Source organism: Nanorana parkeri, unplaced genomic scaffold, assembly GCF_000935625.1.
Source record: "Nanorana parkeri isolate BGI_ZX_2015 unplaced genomic scaffold, ASM93562v1 scaffold347, whole genome shotgun sequence".
NCBI lineage: Eukaryota > Metazoa > Chordata > Amphibia > Anura > Dicroglossidae > Nanorana > Nanorana parkeri.
The window spans coordinates 16,549-19,163 of NW_017306615.1; the positions used below are offsets into that span (position 1 = coordinate 16,549).

At 44.8% G+C, this 2,615-nt stretch overlaps 1 protein-coding gene across 1 annotated transcript; it reads right to left on the reverse strand.

Moving 5' to 3' along the window:
- Positions 1-1,331: 1,331 nt before the first annotated feature.
- Positions 1,332-2,406, reverse strand: LOC108788742 (myeloid-associated differentiation marker-like). Its single transcript, XM_018558589.1, has one exon. The coding sequence runs from the start codon at positions 2,279-2,281 to the stop codon at positions 1,427-1,429; it is 855 nt and encodes a 284-aa protein (XP_018414091.1). The 5' UTR covers positions 2,282-2,406; the 3' UTR covers positions 1,332-1,426.
- Between the last annotated feature and the right edge of the window lie 209 nt (positions 2,407-2,615).

Consider the following 2,615-nt stretch of genomic DNA (forward strand, 5'->3'; position numbering starts at 1 on the left):
GGGGGGGAGGGGGGAGCAGGACATTGTCACATTAGAGAATCTAGAGATCTAAGAGCTAGAAGGTCAACATGAGGTTGTTACCACCATTTTGTGAACCCTGACTTGTCCTATGTCCATGTTTGGCTTCGTCCATGTCCAAAACAAAGCTGAAGATGGACATGGGACCAGTCCGGGTTCACAAAATGGTGGTAACTGGACCTTATAATGACCCTCTAGCTCTCAGATGTCTAGATTTTAGAATGTGACCATGTCCCCCCATCAGTCCTTATGGCCTTTGAAGAATCCACAGATGGTGGTAAAGCCTCTGTGAAAACCAAACTCATTCTTGGTAAGTCCCAATACTCTAACTGCTGTTAGAAAATGAAAGAAATGTAATAATTTTCAGTGTTATCTCCCTCCAGCATTTCGCCCTGAGCTCAGGCAGGAAAGAGGACAGCCTCCAACCGGAGACCCAGTGCAAAAGCAAGGCATGGAACTCAGCTACAGGGAAAGGATCAGCTGCAGGGAGACCACAGGCAATACTGGTGACTAGTCCTATACTCTCTGCTTAGCTTTTTGGGGCACAGCTTCCACATTACAGGTCCTCTATAATTTTGGCCAACTTTTTGAGTAAAAATACCTCATGGTTGAAACTTGGTTAAACTCCATGGACTTGTGTTTTAAGAATTCACTTACTAAAGCCAACTCAAACACTTCTCAAGAGTTTTTTTCCAGACCCAAAGGCAGAGCAAAGATTACGTGCCAAGTGGTATATAGTCCACAGAGGCCAATCAGAGGTCCTATCGAACTGATCTCACTCCAGCATTGTAAAATCCTTAAAGCCCAACTGGCCCAAACTTCTCTTTCATTTTGGATAGTCGGGGTTACAAATCTCAGGGTTTGTTTTGCCATCTGTGTCCCTTTTGGGCAGATGTCCCCTCACTTCCTGTCAGGGTAGGGAGTTATATAAAAGTTGTTCTAATGGGGACAACAACAAAAACTTTTAGCAGAGTGAGGAAGGGTTAGAATTTCTCACCAGGTTTGTCATGCTGTCAGTTTCTGTGCTTCCTTGTCCTCATGACCACCACAAACACCATTTTTGTATGGGTGTCACATGGGCAGGAGCTGAAGACAATTATCCCCAATGATGTTACATACAGAAATATAACCCTCATAGAGGCTTAAACTCCCCACCACTCTATCCAAAAAATTTGTCTGCAGTTGGGGTTTTTAGTCGGGACAACAGTTGGGGCCTCAATGCCATTGATACCCCTGCAACTCAGTTGCCACGCCATTTGTATACAATACATTTAAAAGTAGATTATTTTAACAACAATCCAAGTGATAGTTGCTGAAACCCTTTGTAGCCATTGTTTTTTACCATCACGTAGACCTGCCTTTAGTTTTTCGGTGGACAGAACCAGTCAACCTGTTGACATTTTGGAGCCTAAGCTGGGACCGTGAAGAAAACCATTCTAAAAGAGTAGATTGTGTCCACAATGTAAGCCACCAGGTTGATGTAAGTCAAGATGGTGACTCCAACTCCAGTATCCCATTCACAAACATAGCCAGCTGAACAATTTCTGCTTGAATAGCGATTGAAGAAATAGTAAGGCCATATGACCGCCACTGTGATGTACATGGCCACCGCCAAAATATTATAACCAATGAGGATCTTCTCAAAGTTTATGGGCAGTCTAGGCAAGAGACGTCCTATGGTTAGAATGATGATTATGGTGGTAACAATGAAGCAAATGGAGTAGACAGCCACACACCACTGCAGACCTGGGCTGAAGTTATATGATACAAGAAGAGAGAAGATAATGCAGGCAACGTAGGATTCAAAGACCTTCAGGAGGCCGGGGACGGTAGAGAGGAAGCCGCTGATCTCACCAGGTTTCGCCCGGGTAAGTCCCACTTCAATGGCATAGGCGAAGAAGCACAGGATGGACATGGCAGTGGCCGAACCCATACAGGCACAGGTATGTCCGCTGCAGCCACCCTTCAGATAGACAGATGGGTACATGATGGATGTGGTGAGGAGCATCAATGAAGCCAGCATGGAGAAGGCAGAGGTAAAGTCCTCCCAAGAGATGGGAACTTTATTGTAGAACCCTGTCAGCTCCAGGACAACAATCAGGATAGTCACCACAAAACACAAGATCCATGTAAGCATACTCCAGGCCCCGTATGGGCTGTGATACATTCCGACGCTGGCCACCAAGCTGAAGGCAGTGCAGGAGAGGAATATCTGGAAGAAACGGAGGGCCACCAAGGGCGTGAGCAAGTAGCGAAGATTCATCTTGGCGGAGGTGACGAGGAGGTGAAGATGTACGGAGGAGACCCGAATGAGGACAGCAGAGAGAATTCGATAATATGATTCTTGTCTAACACCCGACAATCTTATTCCAAGTATGCCGTATGGAACTGTCCGTACCTAAAAAACAGGAAATAAGCATGATATAGATGCTGGCATGTTATCAATCTCATATATATTAACGATAAAGATCAACTCAGCTTCAAACATTTTTTTGTTTGGATGCAATGAACTTGTAGAACTTCCTGTCAGAGTTGTATTACCCTTCATGTCTCTCCAAGTTTATCTCAGTTATTTTTAGCCAATCTTTGGTGCTGGT

Bases quoted from the DNA above. Each gene is read 5' to 3' on its own strand.
- LOC108788742 (XM_018558589.1), bottom strand. From the start codon at position 2,281: ATGAATCTTCGCTACTTGCTCACGCCCTTGGTGGCCCTCCGTTTCTTC.